Source organism: Atta colombica, unplaced genomic scaffold (genome assembly GCF_001594045.1).
Source record: "Atta colombica isolate Treedump-2 unplaced genomic scaffold, Acol1.0 scaffold150, whole genome shotgun sequence".
Taxonomy (NCBI): domain Eukaryota; kingdom Metazoa; phylum Arthropoda; class Insecta; order Hymenoptera; family Formicidae; genus Atta; species Atta colombica.
The window spans coordinates 2,486,309-2,512,910 of record NW_017259240.1 but is presented as its reverse complement, the minus strand read 5'-3'; the positions used below and the strand labels follow the sequence as shown (position 1 = coordinate 2,512,910).

The 26,602-nt window shown below is 31.8% G+C and overlaps 1 protein-coding gene across 1 annotated transcript in view; it reads left to right on the top strand.

Moving 5' to 3' along the window:
- The first annotated feature begins 2,011 nt into the window (after positions 1–2,011).
- Positions 2,012–26,602, top strand: part of LOC108685295 (zinc finger protein ush) — a 250,757-nt gene continuing 226,166 nt past the window's right edge. The window contains exon 1 of the mRNA XM_018190013.1: positions 2,012–2,405. Within this exon, the coding sequence (XP_018045502.1) occupies positions 2,366–2,405 (40 nt within the window). The 5' untranslated portion in view covers positions 2,012–2,365. The remainder of the gene's footprint in view (positions 2,406–26,602) is intronic.

Genomic DNA, 26,602 nt, shown 5'->3' with positions numbered 1-26,602 from the left:
TATTTAGGTTTTTTGTGAAGAATTTTATTATTTTATTTTTTATAAAAAACACAAAAAAAAGAGATATCATGTTAGGTTATTAAAAAACAAAATAATTATTATTATAATTATATTAAAAAACAAAAAAAATAGATATGGAAATTTTAGAAATTAGATAAGATATTTCACTTCCATTTTATTTATTATTTATCCAAGATTGAATATTACATAATAATCGATGCAAAGGAGCAATATATATTCAGGTAATTTTTCAGTATTCATAATACAAGCATGAGTAAAAAGAGAGAAGAAATTTAAAGAAATATTTAAAGAAATTTATAAAAAACATACTAATTGTTGTTATAATTTTTAATATTTTTTTTAACAAAGTAATTTAATTTTACTTCAGGTTATTTAATCAATTTTGATTATTTGTCTTTATCTGACTCACGTAATAGCATATAAGAGTATCACAAAAATGTGGACATTGCTTTATAAGGTTTAGTACATAAAATAGACTGAGATGATCACTCAGGTTTCTCTCTGCTTGCAGCTAGTGTCACTCAGTATATGTAGTAGCAAAAAAAAATAGTCTACCATATTTTCCAGAGTAAATACCTTTCTTGGAACATGAAGTGCTATTTTTTTCTGAAAGTCATATCTGTACAGTATAACATCGACGAGATACTATTAAAGATATAATGAAGATCTTCGCGTGACTATTAATAAGATTTAAGTGATTAAGGAGCTTTCTGTAATTCTTAATGACTGTAACTGCAGCGTTTAAGAATTACAAAATAAATTTCTTAGAATAAGAACTGATAATATGATACTAATTTTTTGATCTATTAGTTTCGTAGATATAATGTACATATATTTAAAATTTAATAATATTGTTTTTTAAATTAAAAATTGTGATTTTAATATTATATAATACTGTTTTTTAAATTAAAAATTGTGATTTTAATATTATCCAAATTTGATTATTAATAAAGATGATAACTGTAGAGAAAAAAAAGATAATTTTGCGACAATACGTAAGATATATTATAACATTAGGATATTAAGAAAGCTTATTTGTGCAGCATTTATAAAAAATCATGTATAAATAATGCATTATTCGAGAATTTATTTAATAATCGCAAATTTATATCAATTGTCGATAATGTCATCCTTCTTCAATTATCTCCGAATCTCCAGGTCTCATTAAATCACAAAAATTTGCCCAGCCATTTTTAATAATTTTAATCTCATCGATGAATATAGCCATAAATCTTCATTTAAAAAATGAAAAAAAAAAGATTATAATTTTTAAATTAAAAAATCTGTTTTTTTTATTTTTACTGTCACATTTTTTTAATATTCTAAAATAATATAAATATATAAAGTCTCACTGCATTCTCTGTTCTACAATATTTAAGTATGTTCAATAATATTTTTTATTTCGCAAAATAAAAACAATCAATCGTTGTTTGACATCGGTGTAATTATTAGAAACATGTTAACCGAAGGATTAACTTATTACACATAATAAAATAACTTTAAAAACGTATTCATATTCGATATAAAAAAAAAAACATAAAATAACATAATCTCAATGTTTAACAGAAAGTCATTCTTTGTCAAGCGAGTTTCGTGCAATCGTATACTATTGCATGCGCTTGAATAAATTATCAAACGAATTTCGTGCGATCGTATCGTTCTGCACGCGTAGATAAGTTATCGTTCGTTTTTGCATAATCGATCTAATCTTCTTCTACCAAATTCCACGAGATGGCGTTCGATTCTCTTCGCCGCTCGACTCGCACAGGCGCGGCGGCGTCGCGATCGCACATGCGCACATGTGCGCGTCGTGCGCGCGCGCGACATTCAAACTTCGCCGCGCCGGCCGCCCGTTTCATCCAGCCTCCCCTCCAGCGCGCTCACGCGGTCACGCCGCAGTGGCGCGAGTAGAGAGTGGGGGGAGTGTTTGGCGGCGCGTTTGTTTAGTTGCGCGCTGACAGCGGTCGCGTTCGAACGTGATTAGCGTGCGTGTTTGTGTTATTCGGAAACCGCCGCATTGCCGGCGTCGTCGGTCCGGTCATCTCGTACATCGTCATTGTTGTCGACGATTTCGCACCGCGAGATCATACATCACGCTAACGAAAGAAAATCTCTCGTGTCGCCGGGAAGTGCGTTCCACGCTTCGTCGTGCTGTCCCGCGCTAATCGTCCGTCAGCTTCTCGTTGCTCTTCTTTTTTCGTGTCGCCACTCCTTCATCCTTCTTCCCTTCTGCTAACGCACGTGTATTGTGTCCGCGAGATTTGTTGACCGTCCGTCGCATCTGTGATCTTCGCCACGCTACGCGACATGTCCACGCTGAGCGGGTGATGGCAGAGCGCAGAGGATGTCACGTCGCAAGCAGAGCAACCCCAAACCGCTGAAACGTGAGTCCCGATTATGTGCTTTTCACCTGGGCCGGCTTAGTCTCGCGTGCTTCTTTCGTGCGAACTAGAAATCCCTTAACCGAGTCTGTCACGAGCGATTTCGTCAGAACAATCCAGACAACACGCATTGTCTAGACAGTCTCTCTATAACGTTATTAAACGTCTCTTATAGCCGTTTTTATCAATGTGGTTTAATTATATTATAATCTCGATTCCAACTTACTCTTCATCTTTTTCTAGTTCTAAGAACAACGCGTGTTTTAAGAAGTATAGAAAAAGATGTAGAGTAAGTTGGAACCGAGGTTAAAGTTAATCTACATTGATATCAGAAAGACATTTTTGTGATGTCTCTATGATGTCTCTTAGACATGCTCCGTGTTGTCTGGAAAGAGCAAGAAAGAAAGATATATATATCATTTTATAGATGCAATCTCATTCTAACTTGTACCATCATATTAACTTATTGAAGTTGACAAAAACTACGGGCTAATCAAAAGTTTGCCATCTCGTGGCCAGACTCTGTTATAAGGTAATCGGGTATGCGAACACGTGCCTGTAGCGATGTAGTATGTCTGCCATGTCTACGTGCGTGCGTGCGTGCGTGTGCTTTTGACAGCCGCGCTTCCTTTCGCGCGAAAGATTCTTGTCGCCGCTACGCTTGTCATTCTAGATTTGAATCCGTTTGTCACGTGCGAGTTTCTCAGACTTAGTCCAAGGCGGATATCCCGATGCAGACTTCGCTAAATTCAATCGCACACTGATTCGGATTTCGTTCGCTCGAATTCATAGAGAGGATCACGAGGTTCGTTCGCGTCGTTTGCACTTTTTGCTGCACTTTGAATCTTCGCTCCCTCTCTCTTTTCAATGAATATATACAGTCTTGACTAGATATTAGGCTTAACTATTATTTAAAGTTCTGACTGAGAAATTCGTTTATGGCATTTGTAAAGTATCTTTAGTTCAAGAATTCTTTAAACTTATCTATATGTAGAGCATCTTAATTTTCTGAGCTAAATGTTTTGTTATTTTTATGTTATGTTATGTTTTGTTATTTTGTTTATTTTTAATTTCTGTATACGCCAAAATGTATATTAATCCATTTTTGTGGTTGAATTACTTAGTTTTAAAATAAAGAATTCATATTAACGTTTGCATTTATATAAATAGACTAAATTCGAGATAAGTTTTTAATACATTTTTTTAGTTAAATTGTTTTAATAAAATTAACGACATATTTAATACTAATGGCGACTTACAGAAATTATTAAAATAATTCAAATTGGATAGAATTTTATATTATGAATTTAACAGCCATCATTTATAATGTCACTAATTAATAAGAGATAACAATGTAGGTAGAAGAATTTTCAAATGAAAAAATATATAAGTACCTAATATATTTGGCTAAGGCTATAGGTTTGTTTTTTGTTGTTAAATTATTGTATACACTTTTTGTATTTAAAGCAATATTTACAATGAGATTCTAAGTAAAATGTAAGCTTTAAGCCTGCCGTAAAAAATTGATTAATCACGGTCGAATGTAAGGAGAATAATTGTTGGTCAGATTATGATTGGTCAATTTTTTACGGTTTCAGACTTGAAGCTTAGATAACAGTTTATTGTAGAAAGCCTATTAGTTCGGATCTACAATAGATATTTTAAACCTTAAGCCGTAAGAAATTGACCAATTACAGTCGAATGCGAGGAGAATAATTGACTATAATTCGTCCATTTCTTATGGCTTAAAAACCTGTAGACCCGGATTTAATCACAACCTTGCTTCAAGAAGCTGTAAGTCATAAGAAATTGATCAGTCACAATCGATTATTTTTCCCATATCATTGTGAGATCAATTTCTTACGGCTTTGTGACTTACAGTCCTTTAAAGCAAAGTTGTAGACTTAGACTTAGGGATTTCAAACAACGCGATAAACGTGCAGTTTGTATCGAACGACGGTTTAAATGTTCGGGGTATCGTACATTGGCGCGAGATTTCGAAACTGAAGCACATTGAGATTGTTGAATTTGGAAACGTCGAGGAGCGATTGTAATATTAATTCGATAATTGCGAATTATGACCTGCAAATAACATTTAAATTATGATTTTTAGTTACATGATTTTTAGTTACATATATTATACACACATTAAATTTATAAACATTAAATATAATATTTCAATTAGAAGATCGATTGTCTAACAAACTTTATCTTTTTTGCAAAGATTTAGATTTTGAAAAATTGGAAAAATCGACAGAATTATTGACTCTCTATTATTCCTGATTTGATATAAATATGATGATATAATTATCAAAACTTTTAATGTATAAATAGAATGATTAAAGAATTATTTTGCAAAGTTTGTTTTTTTTTTTAAATATTTTCGAGTTTAATGGAAAATTTGCGAAGTTTGAGATACTGTTATTGATATCGAGGAAACAGGCTTAGAAATTCGTTGTTAATCTAAAAATATCGTTATTTCTCTTTCTTTCTTTTTTTTCTCTCTCTTTCTCTTTTTCTTGCCAATGGAAGCAATAAATTCCTCCGAGAATAAATCAACGACCGAATAAATTAATTCGCGACGCCGAAGGAGAACGGGTTTCTCGTGACAAAACGGTTCATTCAACATTTATCTTTTTTGGAGTTGAAGAGTAAAAGATTAGGTAAAGGACATAATTCGGGACATAATTGTTTCGAAGATGAATCGAAAATTCAATTAATTTTTTTATTACATATATGAAATGTTTATTGTTATTTATTAATCTTTTTTTTTTCCGACGTCAGTATCTTATTAATTAAGTTCATATAAATCTCGTAATTTTATTGTACTTGAAATGAATTTTTTGTTCCAATCTTGGAAAATTCGATAAAATTGATGATAAAATAAGAAAAAAATCTTTGTTAAGAAAATTATATTGCCTACGTATTTATAAGATATTTCATTGGAAATATAAATTAATTCTTCAATAGATGATAAATTAATAAAAAGATCTTATTTTAAAAAAGATTTGGCTTGCTTATTTGTTTATATTGAGATATATATTATATTTAATATTGAAGAATTAATTTATTAAAAGATAACAATAGATATCGATATCGAGATACTTTAATATGATATCTTGATATCAATAATACATTATGAACCTGTCTTATCTAATATGATATCTAAATAAATATACTAAATATAGCAGATAAGCAATCGATAAACAAATATTGGTAATAAAATATCAAAACACAAAATAAATATCACATACTTATATTATACTTATTATATTAATATGCAATATATTGATATTACAAGTCAGTTATTAATATTGTTGTTATAGTAATTATCTATATTGCATTCATACTACAATTAGAAATGTCATGATTTCTTCTAGTCATGATTATTATAACTTTTTATTGGCTGCCATAAAATTTTTAATATTAAATTTTCAAATTAATTTTACTATTAGGATACACCTATATTAATGTTCTTGTACGAAATATAAATATTTGCTGAACCTATAAATGTGACAGAAGAATTTATTAAATTGTCAAGAAAGTTCGTGCTATTTTATAAGAATGTAAAACAACAAATGTAAATAACAAATGTGAAAATGAGGAAAACAGGAAAGTACACATCCGAGAAATGTGGAATGTTGAATTCAGTCGATTCGATCGCACTAATTCTGATAGTATCTTTTGCCGTCGAAAGCAGTACGAATTTTTTGCTTACCTGATAACGCGACGCGTCCAGTTGCCGCATCCTGTCAGCTGACCTTTCGATTCTAACGGATCTCGTAGTTTGCACGCACGCACTCGATGGACATGACAGATTTGATCATCGATTACGCGGATTTCGCATGTTTGTATAATTAGTCCTTCGCAGTCGATTCTCGTCCTTTGACAGGATATCCGATTTTTGTTGTCCCATCACAGCTTCGCGGAATATTTATCTATAGTACAGGAATCTGAAATTTCTTAAAAATGTTGCTTTATCAAAGTATTATTTTATTAAATTTAATAAATAATTATTCAATTATCGATTAATCAATAATTATTTGATAATTAATAATAATTTATTTAATAAATGTATTAATTTATTTAATTTATGTGCTTAATAAATTCTACCACGTGAAGTTTTAATTAAAATACATTGGTCCAATTTGATAATTATCGCGATATTCAATTTCCATTTAATCGCGATTTAAAGAAACAATGCACACGAATAAAATATTTCATAGAAAAAATTTCTAGATCTAATTAGTATTCGATTTATCATAAAATCGATATAGAGGTAATCATTAACAGAGGAATACTTTATTCTTAAGTAGAAAATTTATAAATCTTGAAAATGATTCTTGGACATCAGTTTTATGCTAAATATTATGACATTAGCATTGTGAGTTGACAAACTCCGGGTAAAGATTTCTAAGCGTAAAAAAAATTTAAATTTATATACGTTACTCTTATTTCAAAATAATAAATCAATCTTATTTAATTCCAGAAAGGAATATCGATATATATAATATATTATTTAATGTTAATATTGTTTTATATTTATACTGCATATTAAGTTACGATACGATTAGTGCCTGTTTCAATGTAGTTCAATTTTAATCTCGGTTCGATTAATTTTCATCTTTTTCTAGATCTAAGAATTAGACAAAGATAAAATTGAATCGAGATTGATAAAGTTAATCTACATTGAAAGAAACAGAACGTTCAAAATCTTTTTTATCTCTTTATTCTTTTTGAGAAAACCTTTCTGAGAACGAAATACAGAAAAAAACGTGAATGAAAAGTCGATCGATAGTCGCGGCTCGCGGTGTAGTTTCTCTTCGGTTTTCCGCGAATCATCTCTCGCGTCTGTTCTTTTCTCACGCCGCGATCGCAAAACGATCGAGGCCAGACGAGATCCCGGGTCCAGATCCAGTGTGTCTGGATCCTTTTCGTCGCCCCCTTCGCCCTTGTCGCGGTGGGCATGCGATCTCGCGATCACGTGGCTCGATCACGAAAGTTGGAACCCACTTTCACGTGGCGGCGACTCGTCGGACCGGGTACCTCTTTTTCTCCTGCTGTCTCTCCTCTCTCCGGTACCCTGTTTCACGACGTTCTTGCTTCGCGAATCTATTGATTTCGTTTTGAGGAAATCGTTTATTCTCTTGCGAGAATAATTCCACAGCAATCCCAAGAACAAGTCACGAAAACGTCAAAATGACATTAAAATGAAATGATTGAGAGAAAAATGGATTTCAATGATCATTTTGACATCATTTTGATAGCACAATGACTTGTTCTGCTTGAGATGTTTTCTATTTTTTCTTTGCAGTCGCTGAAAATATTTTCAGGAAAGAGAAATGATTTTAGGTTGAAAGTAAGATTGCTAGAAGATATTTTAAATTGGAAAAAAAATCTGATCGATTTCGTCTTGAAAAAATCATTTGCACCGAGAAAAATATCTGGGTAAAAATGGAACCAAAAGATTCTGATTATATTAGTCAGAATTCTGGTTATCTCAACTATAATTCTAGTACATTTAATTACAAGAACTGGATTTGACAAATTCCTTTGAAGCAGTCAATTTGGTTCCAAGCACATTTTTTCGTAATGTTTAACAATTTAATGTTTTAACAATAATCTAATTTTAAGACATTTTTGCAAGACATGTTAGGTTCCGATTTTTGTCGTATCATCTGGGAATTGCCTAGAGCTTTTAATATTGTATTTACAAAAAAGTTAACTTGCAACTTTGTGAAAAAGCTGCTAATCTTTTAATTCGATTTTGCCTTGTTAAGAAATAGAAAAACTCGAAAGAATTTATATTGTACGATATTAAATATTGCCAAATAGAATCCAAAATCTGCAAATGAGAGTCAGCGTAGTAATTACGTAAAATGTAATTTTAAATTTTCATTCATAAATCACAGTACATTTCGGCACACTTTGGTCCTCCAGCAATTACAAAAATCAAAATTTAATTCCTTGCATGTCTAAGGAAAATCACCATCAGATTTACAGATTTGATGTTGTACAATCTATCAAAAAATTAATATGTTTCATAATCAAGTCAAACAAACCAAGTTAGAAAAATGCTGATTTTGGATTCTCTTTTTGAATTTGGGAGAGTAAGAAGATTACATTATTACTATTAAATATTGCTGCGTTGACGTTACTGAGAAAATGGCGCGGATTTCTAGCATTTCTGAAATCCCTAGGATTTTTTCTCGAGGCCCCCGCATAGTGGGACAAAATCATGCGTTTGCGACGTGCATTGGGGACCTCTCGTGGGACACCGACGTTAATGGCCGAGTAATTATTGCGAAGTCGGCTCGTGCGCGTGACTGCTAATTGGGAGCGACCGTAATTGAGTTAATAACGCCGTATTAAAATAGCGGGCTCGTTCCCTCTTCCACCCGCTAATACGTCTTTCCTTCTCCTTTTACTTCGTTGCCATATTCTTTACTTTTCGCGTATCTCCGTTGCCTTTATTCGCGATTAAAATAAATCCGCGATATTATCGCATTTCATTATAATCACCCTACTTGTATCAATGTTATTATAATTTTTTACTTATATCATTGTTATTATAATTTTTTGTTAATTTCATCTTCTTATCTCTACTTCCTTATGTACACTTTTTTGTTTGAATAAGGATAATCAATATTAATTATTCCATGTTGAATTAATATCTTCTGATTGTAAAATAATTCTCTTTTTCCAGTTTTTAATTAATTTTTAAAAAATAATACATCACACCTGGCTCTATAAGTAATTTCTGCACAAATTGCGACTTTTTTTTAGTAAAGAAAACTTTCTTTTCGAAATTCGGTATCTCGCAAATTAATCCTCGGACTAAAATACTCTCAAGATGAAGTTACCTGGAGACTAATTAAAAATTCAAGTTTCGCCGTTCATTCGCAAACATTGCAATCTTTATTTGCTCCGATGAAAATTTTTACGATTAATTCTTCACTGGAATTTCCAGCGGAGACCATCAATGTTACGGAGATTTTTAGGAACGCCGAGAACTCGTTGAACATTCTTTTCTCTTCGTGTTGTTGACCCTCCCACCGCGCCGCGTTTCGTCGAACCGCTTCTTTGACTAACCTCTGCCACGTAGGAACGATTCCGCAGGAATCGGCGGCACTTTTATAGCGCGCCGATACTTTTCGCCGTGCATTGCACACATGTGACGGCGATAACGATCGCGATCCGTGATTCTCAGAGAGCGCGGCACGCCGCTTCCCTCCGTCTCTCTTTCTTCAGCTCCCGATGTTTCTGCCTTTTACGGCGAATTCCGACGGTGCATTCGTATGACTCGGAAATCGACGGACGAAGCGAGGTTTCGGCGAAAAAAAAAAACGTGGAGAATTTCGGCTGAAAAACCGCGCTAACCAATAAGGTCTCTCTGACGTTGTCGATATTTCGTAGTCGATATTTCGTAGTCACCCGATACTCCCTTATCTCATATCATTCGACGGCCAGTTGCAGCAACCTCCTCTTCTCGGCCACGTACATCTCCGCCAGTTTATAAATATGGCGATTAGTCGGTTCGGTCATCCTTGTTCGATTAAAATTTGTGCGCATTAATCGCCGTACAATTAATCATCATAAAATTATAACATTTAAAAAATATCAGTGTAGATTTAGGTTGTGATGTGTAGGTACTTTCCATTTGATGACACAAGTCGATACAAGCGTTGTTCTATCTTGTTACTCACTGAATGTCAAGAAAGGTAGAATGAAGTTTATGTCGACTTGTGTCTCCAAATGGAAAGCATCCTGCCATTCTATATAATTCTTACTATGTTGATGTTAATATTAGCACTATCTATAGGACTATAAATAACTTGAGATCGCTGATAATCGCAATGGCCAACCATGAGATTGATTCTTTGATATTACAAATGGCTGCTGAATAAATGATGAGCAAATTTCAGTCCTTCTGCAAACAATGCTATTTTTAATACTTTTTCTAATATTTTTTGTGATATTGATATAAACCGTTCTCTCTGATAATCTAGGACTCTTAACACCAATATAATGTGAAACTTAACCAGGTTTTAAATCCACACAATGATATAAATATCAGGAATTAAAAATCACAGTATTGATATCAACAATATTAACTAAAAATCGTCTTAAACAAAGAGAGTCAAAAAATTCTTTATTCGTCAAGATTTTTTTTTTAATCTAATAATATTTATTGTGAATTTATGCAATTTCCAGTTCAAGCAAACTGTGCACCAATTATTTGTCGATCTTGAAATATAGTAATATCCTAAACTGAAGCTGAAGTTTGACAAACAATTTAATATTATTAATGCAATTAAGTATCTTAGAAAGTCATTAATATTTTGTTATTTATTAACAACTTTCTAAGATTATTAATAATAAATAATTTGATGCCAATAAGCGTCTTAAAAACTATGAAGAATATTATCTCACTCGGTATTTATAAGTAAATTATTAGATACAAAAAGTAAACACAAAGAAGCGTCTTGACAGAATATGGCATTTTACATTCACAATGTGATTAATATTAATATTAACACGAGAATTATATATAATATATATATAAACATCACATAATGTTAAATCTACTTCATTTTTTAGAATGAAGAATTTTGATTGCTCCTTGTAACCCTTTTTTTTCTAACTTTCTTTCGAAAAATTAATTTTCTTTTCACTTTACATTAGACACGATTCTCGTATTTTATATACATCTTTGATGTAGAGCGTAGATCGATAATAAAATAAGAAAGGAGATTTTTTTCGTTTTTTGAAGATCTTACATTTGACAAAGAATTTTTCTTGAGTGTTTCGCATGATGTGTAGATTTATCTGCCGATCTTTCTGTAAATATTAATTTAATTTAGTCTCAAGTAATCTGAATTAAAATAGCGCATGAGAGACGAGAAAGCGTGACGTCACCGTGACATACCTTTTCGCGGAAATTATTAGAAGATGAATTAAATTGCACATTGAGTTCACGCGACGCGATTCAATTTACGATTATAATGTAATTTGATCTTCGAGCAGTCGAGATATAAATATAGAAAAATTTTATGTGCTGGGTATCGGCTGATACGATAGGAGAGAATCTATTAATATCTATTTTCTATTACAAAGGCTCGTTCTCATTCCTGTTATATCACGAGGATCATCGGCCTTCCTGCGGTGATTTCTTCGATAAATTTCTTTTACTTTAAAAACACTTTTATGTTTTAAATATTTCGATTTAAAATTTAGATCTCTTCCTTTGATTTCCAATCTTTCGTAATTTTTAAAGTTACGAAAAGATCGAGATTCTGAATATAAAAAATTCTAAATATTCAAACAACAAGAAATTTTAAATACGACACTGATTATGAGGGAAAAGTGTTTGATATTTGTGACTATAATGTGACTATAATTTATTATTAAAATAAATTATTTAAATAAAATATAATAAATAAATATAGTAAATATGGTTACGAGCTTTATTTTTCTTATTATTACTTATTATTATCATATTAATAATAACCATATATATGTAAAAATTTGTGAAACATGAAAAAATTGTATTATAAATTATGATAATTTTAAATTATAATGAATATAAATATTTTCTTAAATTCACTTACTATTCATGTCATATAAAATAATAACTAAAAAATATGTTAAGAAGAAATTTAGATCGATACAGATCTGAAAATAATTTTGTTAGGCTATCAAAATAATTATTAGAACAACTAATTGCTAGAGTGTCAAAATTTTTTACAGCACTCATAATACTTGAATGTATATCCTATAGAATTATTGCTGCGTTCAGCAGAAAGAGCAGCTTTGCAACTATTATAAACTTCTTGAATATGATCTTATCCTTAGTTCCTCACTGGATCTAAATGTATAAAATGCTTTTTCTGCTGAACGTAGTCATTTTGATAGTTCAATAAAATTATTTTCAGATCTGTATCTAGCTAAATCTTCAGATATTTCATCAAAATCTTTTTTTTTTCAATAGTATCCAATTGCACCCACTCGAATGCGTTCTTCATGTCCTTAAATAATATAATAAATTCCTGCTCACGTTAATGTCGTCACAATTTCAAAACGAGGCGCCCCGAGTTCCATCGCACCTGAGGGTGCCCAGTGTTACGTAGGGCCTGTGGGAGGGCCCGTCGTGTCTCTCTCTTCTTCGGGGGGCCCAACCGAGTATCTCGTCGGCGATCGATGATGCAGAATGGGATAAAGAAGGAGGCGCCCCGCGGGGGTCTCAACGGCACCCCCCGGCGAGCGCGAGCGTCAAATTAATAAGCGATGATTTTATAGAATGCTTTATTGAATCGTGTTCGCCATATAAAAGAATATCTCCCATCGCCTCGCCGCCATCGATCGCGTAAAGTGACGGTTCTCATCAGCGAATCTCCTCCCCTCCCCTTCACAGGCGTATTTACTGGAAAGTGGAAAATTAAGACATTGAAAAAAAAGTCTAATTGCGTTAATTAAAATTCTGATTGAAAATGAACAAAGAATTTTCTGCTTGTTTACCTAAATTCTAGCCGAGATATCCAAAGTCCTGTTTGATGTAATCAGAATGTTTTGGTTCATTTATTTTCAAGAAATAATTTTATTTTCAGAAATTTTTTTTAGTATAAATTTCGAGATTTAATAACTTTTAGTTGTGTATGCGATTATATTTGCGTTGAATACACATTTTAATTAATAACGAACGTAAGAGATTAGAAAGGGAACACTAAGAAAATGTTTAGTATTTATGACTATAATTGCATAGTAAAATAATGTGGCTAGGAGCTATATTTTTATAATTATTATCGCTACAATTTTGTAATAATAATTATATTTATAGTTTAAAAAAATCATAAATGGTTGAAACATAAAACTGAAAATGACTGTAAATTATAGTAATTTCAAATGTATATTAGACATTGAACGACGAATACACTTCTTAGTGCTTTCCGTCTACATACATAATTAATATTACAACAGATGACGAATTAGCAATTGTCTTATGAATCCACATTTTTCTTTTTTTGTTCTTCATGCAGAATGACAATTTCTGTCATTATCTACAGTTTTCACTTTGAATCATGCAATCCAGGAGTGACTAACTATTTAACTGACGTAATTTATTTAGAAGATCACATGTGTTGATGATAACTTCAAAGTGAATCGAAACGTTTGAATTTTATAATATTAGCAAACATATAATTTATATATTAATTTTACGTTTGTCAAATTTATTACGCCATACTTTCTTAGTTTCTTAGTTTTGTCAATTTCGAGAGTCTATTAATTTATTTGTTAATGTAGTAATTACAATTTGTAGTAATTACCTTTCTCTCAATGAAGGTGGGTAAAATGGTTCCAGTGGACCCAGGATCGTCTGAGAGACACTGTCCGAGGGAGGTGCGTCTCCCCTTTCTTCTGTGCCGTTATTGTTGCTGTTGTTGCCGGTATATCGTTGTTAATATGACGAGCCGGCCGCGCCTCCCCTGAGATGTGATTCCTTTAGTAAGTTCTCGCGTATCATCGCACGGAGAGATCGTTCGATAACGACACCTCCGGAGTCTTTTGGTCCGCTTAATCGAACACACTCTCTTCGATCCAATGATCGAACGATCTCTCCGTCTCCTTCTCTCCCTGAGAGATGTAGCGCGAGCCTCGTGTCGTTGATAGACACGATGCCGAACACATTGATGCATATACACCCGTGTCGGATACTGGCGTCTTGTATGGTTAGCTGGTTGTATTGTGGCGGTATTGAGGTCTCCTCTTTCCCCCTCCCCCCCTCCCCCCCATACACACACACATACACGCACGCACACACATATGAGATGTATTTCGTGTCTGTTGAGCGAAGATACGACTTTAACGTTGTAGCTGATTGTTTTATCTTGTAAATTTGTCGGCGAGAGCCACGGTTAACCCTGATAATCAATTTGACGACACGTTTTGATAATAATTTGCTTTACTTAAAAAAAAAAATGTACTCTTTTAAATATATTTAACTAACTAAGGAAATAATAAAAGGATTTATTCCGGTATTTCCTATGTTAGATTAAATTTGATTTAAGTATTTGTGTTTTAATTGATTTGGTCAAAGTATATCATGCGATTTTTTTTCAAGTAGAGAAAAATTTATTTATTATTTTATCATTTAATTTAAACTCTAAACTTCTTGCAAATCTTTACTCCAGGAAAGTGAAAATCATCCATCACTTCTTAAAAAAGAGTGACAATTTTTACTCTTTCTAGAATTTTCATTCTTTTTCAAGAAATGAAATATCACTTCACTTTTTTTTAAGGATGGTTGTATTTTCACTTTCTTGGAGTGAGATTTCATTGCAAGAAATTTAGAGTGTAAATCTTTTATTACAGATTTTTTTATGTTGCAATATACTCTGTCAATTACTGAAATAACATGATATGAACTGTACATTTTCAGTACATACTGAAACGTAATTTTTAATGCATGTCTACGATATTTCATCATTTCAAATTTTGAACACAAAGGACTTAATTTTTCATGAAGGAGTAATTTTTTATACTAAGGAATTCAAACTTAATTTAGGTTTATATGGGGTGTCCCATTAGTTTTGGCCAATCGCTTTTGTGTAAATAGAGCGGACTAATCTGAATCCAAAAATCCTTTACCGTTTTGCAATTTTCACAATAGTTAACGAGATATTAATTACTAAAAACTGCCGAAAATTGGTTTTCAATAATTTTTCACTCAAATGCTGTCAATTTTACAGAGAAACTGCAAGCAAACAAAAATTGTTTATTTTCTTCTCATAGAACTCTAAGAATTTTTAAAGAATTTTTTATCAACTTTTTAGTACTGCATTTTCTTATTTTTACTACCATGAGAAAATACGGTATTAAAAAATTCTGAAAAAATTCTGAAAGAATTCTCAAAACTTTATAAGAAGAAAATAAATAATTTTTATCTCTTGCTATTTTTCTGTAAAGTTGATAGTTGAGTAAAAAATTATTGAGAACCAATATTTAGCAATTTTTAGTAATTAATATCTCGTTATAATTGCGAAATTTGCAAAATGATAGAGGACTTTTCGACTCGGTTTAATCCGCTCTACATAAAAGTGATTGGCCAAAACTTACCCTGACCCTTAGAGACACCCTGATTTAGTTGCAAATTATAAAAATGACAAATTATGTCCATGACATTCTACATTTTAAAATATTCAAATATTATACATTAACAATCCAATGAATTAACTTTAAGATTCAAAAGTCTCGAGTTTCTAGTATCCAATTGCAGCCATTCGAATTTACTTTCGCACGTAGGAGAATCGCGACATCTCCCACTTCGATAATATTCCGAAAGGCCTAAAAGAGATCCCGTCTGTTTCACTTGCAGCGGAACAGGCGGGTTATCGGTGTAAAGGCGCGTTTACACGCATGTAGGAAGCCCCTCCCGTCCTCGGCCCTTAGTCGACCAACACCGCAAAGAGAGCGCAGAGGGAGGGGGCGAGCGAGGGGGAAGGGTGGGATACGACCGGGAGGGGGGGGGGAGGCGACACGAAGGAAGGAGAGGAGAAACCGCGCGCGCGGACACCATTCCGGCGAGATGCCGGGGCCGTGTCGTAACAGGCCGGAGTGACACCACAATGCGGTGTAGCAATTTGTAGGCTCGCCCTTCCCTCTCCCTCTCTTACCCCTTCCCGTTTTACCCCGTTCCTCGTTGCCCCCTTCAGCTTCAGCTCCTCGGTTGTATTTATGAGGCGAGTCTCGATATCGGTTCCGCGCTCGCTGAAGGAAGGTACACCAGCAAGAGATACCATACAGGTGAGGGCACGAAGGATAAGGGCGAGAGGGAGGAAGGGTGATGCGCGGGAGAAGATCGAGAGAAGAAAGGCTAACTAGGCGAGATCAGTGGCGCGATAGTTGTCTCTGGCGCGTTTCTTCGCGAAGACAGGAAGGGCCTTCCAGAAAGAGACAGAGAGGGAGGGGGGGGGGAGGATCACGGGGGACATCCGCGGCAACGATGGAATAAGGGATTCGGGCGAAAGGAAGATAAGGGCCGCGGATGGACCTTCCTCCGCCTTTCTTTTTTTTCCTTAACGTTATGTGCTGGATTCTGAATCACTCTGTATAGCTTCAAAAATGTGGATTTTGATCGACAATAGATTTTCGCAAACATTTTTAAAGATTTTATGGATTATTAAAGTTTTTGCTTGACAATAAAGGCTTGTTGTAGCAAATTATTTTGCATAAAAAGCAGTTTTTTCTTACCAAATCTTTATATATGCGATATTTATTTTTTTTTGTACATCCTTAATAAATTTCGATTAATTATCTGAATTTTTTTAATTATCATATTTACAATTTTTTCTTACAAATATCTTTTTCACCAATAAATGTAGAAAGTCAAATTGGGGTTTGGTGCTTAATAATATTTTTGCGAATCTTACAATTTCCAGTTCGAGTAAACTGCGTGCCGATTATTTATTTTGAAACAGTTCTAAACTGAATCTGAAATATGTAACATCAAAATTAATCACTTAATATCACAATGAATTGTGACAACTAATTTAATGATATGTACATCTGCTAACGAGCATCCTTAAAACGTTGTAAAGAATTTATTATAAAAAATATCATTTCAACTAGGACTCGAATTTTATAGAAAAATTGGAAAATTTACGTTACTTTATGTGTCCTAAATGATCTATTCAAATTTTCGTGTTAATTTAATACAAAAAATTAATACAAAAAAGATAATAGGTACTGATATTATAATTTGTAAGCAAACTGTGGAAACGTATTTTTCAGTAAATTTAATATTTATGACATGTTAAATTAACATGTATTTTATTTACTTAGAATTTACATTTTGAAACATTATTTTTATGTTATTTTTATATTTTTGTTCACTTACTCATAAATTGTTATTATTTTGAAGGCATTAAGAAGTGTTCAATATTATATTATAAAATATAATAAATTTAACACATAATATTTAAATAACATACATTATGTGAAATTACACTCGAATATATTCAAAATTTAAAAAAAAACTTGAATGAAAATACAAAACGTTTTTTACCGCGTAAAATTTCCTTATAACTCTCTCCCTAACGAATATCATTTCACCGATCATCGAGTGTCATAATATAATATTTAATTTATTAATCGGTATAGATATGTTGAAAGAACGTCTTTTTCAGGTGACGTAAATAGGAATTAAATCTGGGAATTTCGATTATTTTGTACTCATAAATCGCTTTGAATTCCATCATTATTAAGCGATAAAACCTCGATACGCTCCAATTGATACCAGCAACATCTGAACGTTCGCAGCCGCGAATCGCTCGTTTCCGCTAATCGGCACGATACTGTTCAATCTAATCCCGATTAGTGAATCTATCGCTCTTTACGAGCCGAGATTATCCACGCGCCATAGTCACTCACGCGCGTCAGAGATCGCTCGATCGGCGTTCGATGTCGCGATGTACGTGACATTCGCGGCAGACTAAAATCTGCGGTATCGTCGGCTATCAGCTCATTACGCTAATATTCGGCTCACGGCATGTCGCGGTATCGCGATACCGCGGTATATATCGCGATCGTGCCTTTTTGCACGGCTGCGTCCGTGTGTCCTCGCGTACACGTGTGCTGAGGTCGCGCATCGCCGTTTTTGGTCGTCCACCTCCTCTTCCCGTCGCCACCGCCGCCGATCGATCGTTGATCTTCGGTGTAGTGGAGAGAATCGCAAGAGAAATTCTCTGTTTCGAGTTACGAAGTCGCGACCGGGATCCGGGATTCCGTTCGCGTATTCGCCGCGCGATTCAATTCGATGAGAAAGCTTCGGGCTTCTGATTTCGTCGAATTTGGAAAACTTGATAATTATAGAACGAAATCTTCTTTATTAAACTTGTTAATTTTCTTTGTATATTCTTTCCTTTTGCATCATACAGTAAAATGTTTCGTATTTCTGTTAAATGGAAATAGTCCTTATTAAAATTATGTGTTGAATTTTTTTAACATATTTGAATGTTAATTTAACATAATGTGATTATGTTATTTAAATAGTTTGTATTAAATTTGGTATCTAACATTTTTTAGTTTCAAAATAACATAAGTGATCAAATAATGCGTTTCAAAACATGAATTCTAAGATAAATAAATAAAATACATGTTACTTTAACATACATTTATACATTTAACAATAAATGTTAATTTTATTGAAAAAAAAATATTTGTCTATAAATTATGTCAGTATTTCCTTGTTTATCCTCTTAAATGATATTTGTGTTACCTTTTTTAACATAGGTTATCTTGTGTTAAATTAACATTACACAATAAATTTGAGTGGATTGCTTGGGACACGTGAAATGTGTCAAATTTAACACAAATTTTCCGACAGCATGAAAAAAGAATCTGATTAGATTTCATTGGAATTTTGATCGAAAATGGAATCAGAATTTTCTGATTAAATATATTATAATTCTAGTTGAGAATTTTGATTAATGTCTGCAGAATCTTTTGGTTCGTTCATTTTCAACCAGAAATTTTTCTTAGTGTACCTAGAAATGTAATACTGAGGGTAATTTATAAACACTGAAAGACAATAATTAATTACTTATTTTAAGAGTACTGTTCAGTGCTTTAATACTCCACATAAGTAATTAATTACTATCTTTTAAGTATTGAAATAAAGACTATGAGAGTTTAGCACAGTAATTATTGCATAAATTTAGACGTTGGGTTTACATAAATAAGTTACATTTAAGATAATGTACACATCAGGAGAGTAGAGAGAATTTTTTCTTGATTTCGTCGAGGATGACTCTAAATGCGGCCGAAACTTTTGAATTGTGTACATTATTTATATTAAGATAGAATACAGATAGAAAAGCGAGAATAAGATTAAGTAAGATTTATTACGAGATTTTTTTGTATGCAGATAGGAAAATGTGGAATAAGAATGAAGAAACGTAAGTAGAAAATAGATAAAAGGCTATAAATTTTTATCAAGGAGAGATACACATTTTAGATATATATCTTTTTTTTCCTCCTATTTAGATATCATTTAATAGGTACTATCTACTTTATCTGCTACATAAACATAATTTTCTGAATAAATGCCATATGTTCTTTTCTCCTTTTTCTTTATCAGTAAAATGAAAGCAGAAGATTATCAGTCACAAAATTGTTATCAGGAAGAGATATATATCACTTTAGATTTATCTTTTTTTTCTTATTTAAGTATCTTTTACTATCTATTTTATTTTTTCACTGCATGAGATTTCTGAGAGAATAAGTATCTCTTACGCTATACACGCTCTTCCTTTCCTTCTTTTTCTGCTCTCCGTTCTATTAACGGTTGGTTTTAGGGATACGATATCATGTAGATTACCACGAAGCGTCTGCCTTTTCTCAAGTCTCGAGATAAGGCAATCGGGGCGGGATGGTTACCTGATTCTCTTGTACTCTTTCGATTTCGACCGCGTGATATGCGCGCCCACGTGTCCTGATCTTTCTCTTCGGTCGATCGTAAACGATTCGAGATTAATAACGCGCTTAATAACACGCTTACATTTTCATAGAATCGATGCTCTACACTGAAAATGTCGAAGTATTACGAAGCAAATGTTACTTGAAATGTTTCTCTTCGATATTTATATTATTATAGTTATATTATTATAGTTACGAAAAAATTGGGTTGTAATGACGATACATATCACATTAATTGTAAAAAAAAAATAAAATACCTTATACTTGCTAGGAATAAAATTTTATTTCGCTGTATTTAAATAAAGATTTATTTTAGTGAAATAAAATATATTTCTCACAGATAAATTTTTAAATATCTTTTTCTCAGTGTAGGAATGGAAACACTTTACATCTCAATCTCATTGCGTTTTTGATCGAAAGTTTTCGATCGTATCATTTCTTTATTACTTGTATTTATTGTGTTCGCTTATAAGTTGTATAACTTATAATCATATTTATATCTTGAATCGTGATGTAACTATCGCGAATTATAGTGAGAAATCTATATCTTTCCTTTTCTTTAAACGATATGAATCATTTCGTAATCCGTATATGAGTGAATCAACTAATATGAATGCATTACAAACGAGTTTTTTTATTTAACCTTATCTCAACTGCAGTGATTAATTGACACAATCCAACACATCTATCATTCTAGAAAAACACATAATCTAAGATAATTTAAGATATCCAAACGAATATGTAAAACTCCTTGTTTATTTATAATGTGCTTATTTATGGAGAAAATCTTACGTATAATTTTAATTATAAAGGAAATAATAAAAGAGATGTGTAAAAATGCTATTATAAAAAGTAAAAATGCTATTACATTATTAAAAAATTATTAATTCTTTAATAAATAATTAGAATGAATATGCTTAATCATTTAGACAATGATTTCACGTGATTTATTTTCGATTGATTATAAATTCAGAATAGGATCAAAGAACTCTTTAAACATTGAAAAGATGACAAGCTAAAACTCGATGAATAGATATTTATCATGTATGCATCAGTTTTACAAAGCGCAAAGCGGGTGTTAATGTAAATTTTACTTCTGTTACACAGTCACTGCGAGTTATGTAAAATTATTCGCGTTGATTGTCGCACGTTGATAAATAAATGGATTTAAGCAATTGCAAATGCTTACAAACAGAAACGGCAAAAATGTAAGTTGTCCATTCCGCCATTGTAATATGGAATGTCTTAAGAAAATATAAAAAAATAAGAATGGTAACAAGAATGTTAAGTCTGTCATATTAATTAAATTTCCTATTTTCCTGCTTCTTTTTACTTAAAAAAATATACAATTCAAAATTAACTTTTTTAGTTTTTAACTTGAAATAGCAATGGAAAATTATTGCCTATCAAATAAAGACTTTTTTTGGCAAAAAAGATATATTCTTAGCATCAAATGTTATTTTTCTTACTTTCGTTTCATAATTCTTAAAAAATTACTCTTTTTGAATTATGATGATTTTTTTAATCTTTTCGAGTCGTAACGATTTTTTTGTTAAGTTAGTTATCACTTTACGTCTGTCTAGCTGTCTCCCTATTTAAAAATTCCAAATTTTAATGAATAAATTATATAATATTGTGCTATTTATGCGCTCTCAAAATCCGCAAAACAAAATTTTTGCGTTCATTTCATTTAGCTAAAAAAAAAAGTATTGTGAAGGGCTGAATAGGTTGTCAATCATTCACGTTAATAACAACCGATTTGAAAAATTAAATACACATTTGTGCGTTATTTATGCGCTTTTATATTTACATAGTTTCAATTTTTGCGCTGCATCCCTTAAGGGACTTCCTTCTTGAAGCAAACAACTATATTTATCTTTAAGTTGTTTAAAATTGTAAAACTATGCTATCTATAACTAAATATATCTTCGATTTATGCGCTACTATTTCCAAGCAATTTCAATTTTTGCGCTACAACCCTTAAGGGACTTCACTTTTGGAGCAAACGCAATCATATTCATTCCTAAGTCATACATTCCGTTTCACTTTTGAAATAAGGAAGCAATAAAAAAAAAGATGTTTTATTAACAACATTAATTTTCATCGAAAGTAATCTTGTTCATTTAATAACAATATTAATGAAATAAATATCTAATATCTTATTAAAATGAGAGTATAACATATTTATTTCATTAATACTTATTGAATTAACATGATTTTTTTTAAATTAAATATTGTTAATACTTTTTCCGTATATATATATAAAAAAGTATTTGAATATAAAGGCATTAAAAATAAAACGAAATATCCATTCACCGATGACATATAAGATTAAAGTGCACCTCTTTATACTTTTTTCGGGATTTGTTCCAACAATCCTTTCTTCGAGCAGCCCATCAAGATCGATCGTTGAAGAAGCGAAGCGCATTTCACGGCATAACTCGTCTCGAAATTTAAGATGCTCGTAGTAACATCCTCATCCAAGATCACCGGACGATTTTCAGATGCCTGCCATTTCACGGTATCGGCGCGGAGATCGTCGTGCGTGTACCCCGATCGGGATGCTGCGTCCGACTCTCCCCCTCGTCCATCTCTTCTCGCTTCTTCTCTCGTCTCTTCTCCCGCGAGCAGCGCCAGTATGTATCTGAGTGCCCCTTTTCTCCTCAATCATCGGGCTTATCCGAGCCTCTTCAGATAAGCGTGGCGCCTCGGTCATTTCATAGCCGGGATACCACCAACTGCCGATCGCGATAGCGTCGAAATTAAGCACGACCTCTCGGTGGCAATTAAAGCTTCCCACGTCGAAATGTGTCTCGAGAAGAGTGCATCGTTCGCTCGAACGATTTTTTTTAAATTGGCAGCTAAAACCGCGTTGACGATCGATTCGCCCGTTTGCAAATCACTTCGCGATCGGATGCGTCTGGAGCGATTGTTATGATAGTTCTTAGCACTTACATTTGGCACTTGTAATGTAAAATAAATTATTCTATTTAGTTGATATTTAATATTAACATTGGCAATCATATGTATTATTATTAATATATACAACACAAAATTACAAAATTACAAAAAAACTTTTTGGAAAAAAACAAACCAGAGATGTTTAGATTTAAGGTTGCTGAATTTAAGCTGTTATCACGTCCAGTTTTTTAGTCAAAAAGATAATGAAAAATCTGTGAAGATTCAAATGTTTGAAAAAAATGCAAAAATAAATACGATATTAAAATATGGTCGCAGAACTATTTAAATACATTTTGATAAGTTAAACAAAGAGTAAAAAACAAAAAAATTTTGCTTCACTAATGTTAGGTATTATAATTATAATTATAATATCTATAAAGTAATGAGTGAGATGTTAAAGGAGAATTTTTTATAATACAAAAGAATTGATCGACTTTCTAATTCTATTATGATGCTTTTTAATTACATTTTTATCACATTTGTATGTGTGACAAAATCTATTATAAGTATTTCATAGAAATTTTACGCATAAAAATTATTTATTATTTGATCCTTTTTAAGAAAAGAAAAAATATACGTTAAATACATAAAAAAGTATTGAATATTACGAATCCTTTTTAAACTAAAAAACGTTTATTTTTTTAATAAACGATTTAAATATATAAGTTATTAAAAAATGAAAATGATGTACCTATAATTGTATTGTTAACTGTGGCTTTATGTAATTGCATAAAATTATAAAATTATCAGTATCCGTTATAGAGCCAACTATATCCGAGTACTCGAATATGCGAGGAATAAGAGAAGCTGCACGAGACTCAAAGACGCTTGTTTTCGTTATCGGGCTGCTGCCGAGGGAGAAGGGGGGGGGGGGTTTATACACTGCGGAAGGTGTTTATCGAGCAAATACGAGCGAGCAATTAGGTGTCTTCGGCGGTGCGCGCGTGCCGTTATTTGTCTGGCTAAACAAGATATTATTGTACGAACAAACCGCGCGCTCACGAGAAAAGAGAACGAATGAGGAGAAGAAAAGGAAGGCTAGAGCGATTCTCGCTATCTTTCTATACATATACAAGGTTTACCGAAACCATTAAGTCATTTTTAAGCAGCTCCTATATATATCCTATATGTATCCTATATGATCAATATTATTTTATATAATTATTATATATCATACTGTTAATAATTATAATATTAAATCATAACAATTTGAATTATTTTTAATTATTTCTATAGGTTGCCGCTGCTCCTGTTCAATTTTTCATTAATTTAATTAAAACAATGCATTTGGATAAATATATTAAATTTTTTACAATAATATTTAATAGTACACTGAGAAAAAAATGCATGTAATTTTACATGAAAGTTACATGTATATGAAAATTACCTAAATATAATTGGAAATTTTCTAAAAAAGATATATCAAGAATTAGATATAATTCTTACTTATTTATATAACTTCCAAATTATGCAATAATTTTCTTATTTTTTTAATTATGAGTCGAACATTTGACTTTGTTGTTACCTAATTGTCATTACCCATATAGAATTTTACAATTGGCTTAGTGCTGGGCCATTACTAGTTACCACAGTTCAAATACTGACGCCATTTAATCTAAATATTGGATAATAATTTGGGCCCAATAGTAGCAGATGATATGGGCCCAAGTTATTTTAGTCAGTGATTTACTAATAATGGGCCTAATATTGGATGACAGAATTTGGCCGTTGATAATTGTAGCGTTAGCTAAGTGTTGATAGAAATTTTTTTTAAGGAAAGTTAACGTCTAATCATCGAGCTAACAGATTTGGTGCGAAGATTCCGTACATTTCTTTAATATTTCTAAATTACTTAGATAGCACTTTCTGAGTGGAACAGCTACTGTTCTACAAGAGATGAGATAATAAACGAGAAGGACATACTAAGCCTAGTTTTTTAAAAGATATAGATTCACGTTATCAAACTTATTCTCTGCTGACCAAAAGTGATCATTCAAGTTTTACTAGTGTTTATCTGGTGTTTATTTTTATAATGTGAATCTAATATAAGAAAGTAATATTTTCCTTTTCTCCTTCGTTCCACATATAAAATATAGCAGCTGCTCTACTTAGGAAATGCTCTTTAAATTTAAAAAATGTACAGAATCTTCACTTCTGTTTGCTTGGTGATTAGATGTCAACTATTATGATGATTAGATTTTTAGAAGACAGGTCTACGACAGATCGAAACATATGAAATATGTCTGAATGAAATATACTGAATTGGTGAAACTTGAATGTTATCTTCGATCACGTAATTATTTAAGTTTTTCCTTTCAGTGTCCATTTATGATAGTATGGTTTATTGATAAAAATGAGAGCTGGCTATCATAAATGAGCACCTTACTATGCAATGGTACTCACAGATAAACCAGTATCTCTGACTGGCGACACCACAAGATCTTTATGTTGAATTGCGAGAAAACGGTTACATCAAATCTGACAATTTGATGAACAATGTGATTCTACTTAGTGATGCAATGTATATGATTTCGATTTTATTTTATCTAATTTGGCATTTCGATAAAGAAGAATGAACCAAATTGTCGGGAATAATTAACTTGGAATTTGCGTTATTTATGTAATTTCGATTTTATATTGATAAGGACCCGAATTGAAAGGTCGAAACGTATATTTTATTCGTTTTCTTATATTCACACGAAAATAAAGAATTTTCTGTGCATCCGAATAGCTGCTTTAATGGGCTTTTTTACATTTTTCACTGATAGATTCTTTCGAGCTTCATTTTATATATTTGTTTATAAACCAGTATCTTATAAATTATACAACGTATTTCGAAAAATGTATAATTGATACAATATGCTGTGCAAATTCTGAATATTATCTTTAAGCGAGCAATAACATTATGCAATATTAAATATTATTCAATAATATTGGTCGTTTAAGAATAGTTCTAAAAGAATTCTCAAAAATCTCCTCAGATCCAGTTGTTCGTAGACACTCTGTATATCTCGCGTGACGAAAAACACACAATAGCAGTTTTTCTCAATGTCGCGCCCGAAAGCATAAGTCATGATAAGAATCATTTGCAAAGCTAATCCAACCTACTTTGCACTTTTTACAAGAATTAGAAATCCACAACGTTTTTCTCATATATTTAATATTAGCTTCAATAATTATATCACGAGAAATCTTTAGGCTGTCTTTAATTATTGATGCCTTCTGTAATTCTAATCGTATATCGTTTTAGAAACCATACATTATTTTGTTAAATCGAATAATCTATTGCAAAAATTTTCTACAAATTTTTACGAAGATTCTTTGAATAATTTACGTAATAATTTATTTCTGCTACGTGCATGTTATATTACATTATTGTAGTGTGAAATTATAATATTGTACGTTATTTCTAGTTGATATTTATTGAGTTGATATTATTTTGAAAAATAAAAAATTGTTAAATTTTATATAATAAATTTTTCATAATGAAAATTTCTTTGAAAATAAGATATCGTACAATAAGATATTGTACAATATCTTATTTTTATAAATAATTTTTTTGAATACAAGTAAAGAAATATTTCTTTGAAATTAAGATCTTTTTTTTCAGTATTAATAGTATGTATATAATTATACATACAATATTGCATTTCTCAATAAGCACTAATTAAAAATATCTAACATAGCATCAATGTTATAATTTCACATCTATGTAAATGTATAATACATATTTATAATATATGTGTGTGTATATATATATATATATA